Below are 4,121 nucleotides of genomic sequence, written 5' to 3' on the forward strand. Positions count from 1 at the left end.
AATATTTCATATTTTACTTCAAATATTCTTTTTTTAAAAAATATTTTTTATAAATTCATATATATTATCTGCAAATAATTTACAATAAATCGTTTTGTTCCACACTTGTTAGGACTCTATGCTTTGTTCCTGGTGTCCTTACGAGTTGTGTATATTTGTTGTATCAAAGATATTAATTATTATTATTCTTCTATCTTTCATTTAATACACTATATTTGTTATTTCTACTATCTGTAGCAGTTCACTGTTCTAGGAGGAGTTGGATCTACGTTGTCCTGAAATGGATATAAGTAACTCGACAATCAGAAGACATAGATCTTCAAGGTGATTACTTTCAACTCAATTGGATTTTAATTCAATTAAATACATATATGAAGATATATTTTTCATTTTAAAAATATTTATTTTTAAATCTAAACTACAAAATGGATTTAATATTTTTCATAGAATATTTAAAATCTTGGATATCACGTAAAAAAGATCATTTTACAAGTATATATTGATGTTCAGACATTTGCATTGTTTTAGTCCAGTTTGGAGGAAGAAGAATAACAATGGCATGTTCAGTGCGAGTATCGAGGAAATTAGTGATTCGGATAGTCAACTTTCATTTTCAAATGAAGAATCTTCGTCGATACATGTAAGCGATTAAATTACATTTTATTAAATTTTATTAAAAATAATTGTTTTAATTAGTATTCAATATATTTCACAATTGCAAATTAAAAATTTTATTAAAAAATTAAAAAATAATAACAATTTTTCATATATTTTAATCAGAATAATTTTATTTATAGGACACTAATGAAGTTGAAGCAGATAATACGGATAAGGAAAGTGATTTTAATCTTAAGGTATGTTTTTAATATATCGTTATAATATATATGTAATGTTATGTTAAATATATTTATTTATTCTGATTTTAATTTAATCAAATAAAGGTAATAGCTTCGCGAGGAGATAATATAATTGCCGTGGCGAATCCTGCATTAATGGAATGTAATCATCCTATAAAAGAAGAACCAACAGATGAGAAACCAACACTGTGATATTGTTAGAAAATTGTATTGTCATATTTCTAAGCATCATTCCTAGAAACATATTTTAGCTTATATTATAATTAGTATTATTATTACTCGTATTTGACCATTGTTGTATAATTTACTATAATATACATATAATTTTTTATCGATTATACATAATTTTTTATCAATATTATACATGTTATTATACATGTAAAATTTTTTTTATTAAAAATTATTTTAAAACAGATTTTACAATTACGTGCAAGATGAACAAAATTATGCTAATGCAACTCTGGTCAGTATAAAATTTTTAAATAAATACTTCGCATATATTTTAAACTACGAAAACCTTTGTATATATCAATTTCTTTAAATCAAAAAAAGCATATGCTGACTGAATATAATTGCGTATTGTATAACATTAAAATTTGTAAATATAATGAACATTTTTTCATTCAATGTATTGTATTTTTAAAACAATCATACATTATCACTCAATTTATGTAAAATTAATAAATATATATAATGATAATTACATTATATTATTGAAAATTCATAAAAATATCCATAATTAAAAATATATAAAGAAAAGCAAATTGTGAGAGAAAAATAAAAATAAAATTAAAATTGAAAAAGTGTCGCATTAAAGCTCCATCTTTAGTGCCGCAGAGGAAACAAATAGACAAGGAAAGAGAATAATAAGAGAAAGATAGAGATAGGATAAAAATATTGAAATCAGCGCCATCTTCAGAGTGCCGCAAATGAAACTCAAAAACAAAGGACAGAAAATAGTTAAAGAAGGATAGATATAGGATAAGAATTGACTATTAACGCCATCTGTTGGATATCAAAAACATTTCTTTTAAATCTTTTTCTAGAAATAGTTCAGAGATGGCGCATGATACTTAATTCTTACTCTACTTTATCCTATTAAAGAGATACGTTTAACACTCAAGAGATGACACTAATGATCAATTCTTATTCTCTTTCTATCCTTTTCTCATTATTTTCTGTCCTTTCTTTATGTGTTTCATTTGCGGCACTCTGAAGATGGCGTTGATTTCAATATTTTTATTCTATTTCTATCCTTCTCTCACTATTTACTCTCCTTGTCTACGCTTGCTTTTGGCGCGTGATTAAGACAAAATACGAATTAAACGTCAATTAAACGCACTTTTATCATTTTTTTTTTAAAAGTACAATGTATTTTAATTTTTAACGTAAAAAAATAGATATTACATTCTTGGCCTCATAATATATCTCTAATTTCAAAGACGATAATTATTAATAATAATTTACATAAAAATTATTCTTAAATAATTTTTTTAATTCATTTTATTTTTTTCAAGTAAAATTCAAACAATATTTGTTAGAAAATTTTTAAGATATAATTTATAAGATATAATAAAAGCAACAGCCATCTACAATTTTTTATATATAAATATTTATTTTATAATATATTTCATTACTTTCGTTACTTCAATAAAAAATGCATTATTATATACATTTCTTAAATAAATAAAAATAAGCTACTTATCAGATTAAAAAACAAATATCTATAAGAATTTGTATATAATATAAGAGTTTTTTCTAATGCATTCCATATCCGATTTTTTCTCACCGTCATCTAAATAAACTTAATTTTTCTATAAAGTTAAAGTTTCCCACGCATTTTCAAAAATGATTATCGTTATTCTTCCCAATCCGTTATACTTGCATCGCTCGTCTCACTAATATTTCCATTCGCATTTCCATAGCGGGCGTCTATTATGTTTTGTTGTTTGCATTCCCACTTTTATTCCGATCATCCCAGAGATTCTCATTCAATTTGACAGGAAAAATTTGACAAGAATGTTTGTTGAGTAAAAATTGAGTAAATGATGATATTCATAATATCACAATCTTTATATACAAAATAAATTAAAGTAAGTATGAAAGTTACGAGTGTTTATTATACATGAAAAAATTTACTCGATAATTTTATTTGTCAAAATGTAAAAGAAAAGTTTATATCGATTAAAAATAATTTTTTCCAAATATATGAATTATTTTAGATAAAATAAAATAATATATTATTTGGAATTCAATCGTATATGAAAAAATTCGAAGAATTAAAACCTTCTTGAATAAAATAAAAAAATAGAAATAGAAACTTTATTTATCCACTTACGAATTTTCCAAGAATTCAAAACTTCTATTAACTATATCTTAATCATCGAATTTCGAGGTATTAATATTATGTTTAATTATCCCCAAATATCGATTGATAAGAATATTTACTTAATTACACATTGAAACAAACATTACAACGAATATCTTAAACATTTATCGTAGAATTTTCAATACTTTTATTATTTGGTATAAAAACAAAATTTTCTTTTAAATATTTGCATCGATTGCCTCTATTTTACAAAAAAATGAAATTCGTACAAGTTTCACAACATTGATCGTAATCTTCGAATAACGATATCATCCAACTAAATAAAATAACTATTTATATATTTTCTTTAATTTTCCATGCACGAAAGATTAATTAATATCTATAAAGTTACAAAAAAAAAAGGAAATACGGAAAAGGAAAAATTAATAATTCGTACAATTTCAGCTCAGCAAATTTTTATTTCAGTTTCAGGAGACATCGCGTAAGGGTCATTCGACAGAAAAATCATTGGACAAATGATCATTCGATGCCTTCCTTAAATTGAGAGCCCCTGTTGGAACACCTGAATACTTAATAAATGGATAAAATTAACATTAATAACGACTGTCTGTGACCGATCCACATCTTATCCGACGACAAACGAGTTCGACAGTTTGCGTGTGATATATGCCTTCGAGAAAAGTTCCTCGAAGAAGATAGATCGACAGTACCCTTTGCCACCTTCTTGGATAAACTGTTCTAGGAACGATCCGATCAATTTCTCTTAATAAGCATTCGATTCTTCGGAATGGACTCGGAGGAATACGGCAACGAGTTGTCGCGAAACGAGGTAATTTCAACCCCCTGCTACGCATAGGTAGGGGTATTTAGGGTATTTATACAGGAAGATGCAATTTTCAGATTCAGATTTTTATTTTTTTTTTTTTTTTTTTTTT

The 4,121-nt window shown here is 25.2% G+C and overlaps 2 protein-coding genes across 2 annotated transcripts in view; both read left to right on the forward strand.

Moving 5' to 3' along the window:
• LOC102679045 (NGFI-A-binding protein homolog) overlaps nt 1-1,484 on the forward strand; it is a 17,900-nt gene extending 16,416 nt beyond the window's left edge. Inside the window, exons 9-12 of the mRNA XM_031515133.1 lie at nt 254-324; nt 529-640; nt 798-854; nt 942-1,484. Of these exons, the coding sequence (XP_031370993.1) occupies nt 254-324; nt 529-640; nt 798-854; nt 942-1,049 (348 nt within the window). The 3' untranslated portion in view covers nt 1,050-1,484. The remainder of the gene's footprint in view (nt 1-253; nt 325-528; nt 641-797; nt 855-941) is intronic.
• A 2,250-nt stretch (nt 1,485-3,734) lies between these two features.
• LOC102679442 overlaps nt 3,735-4,121 on the forward strand; it is a 3,198-nt gene continuing 2,811 nt past the window's right edge. The window contains exon 1 of the mRNA XM_031515142.1: nt 3,735-4,015. Within this exon, the coding sequence (XP_031371002.1) occupies nt 3,974-4,015 (42 nt within the window). The 5' untranslated portion in view covers nt 3,735-3,973. The remainder of the gene's footprint in view (nt 4,016-4,121) is intronic.

The sequence above is a fragment of the Apis dorsata genome, unplaced genomic scaffold (assembly GCF_000469605.1).
Source record: "Apis dorsata unplaced genomic scaffold, Apis dorsata 1.3 scaffold_56, whole genome shotgun sequence".
In the NCBI taxonomy this organism is placed as follows: Eukaryota; Metazoa; Arthropoda; class Insecta; order Hymenoptera; family Apidae; genus Apis; species Apis dorsata.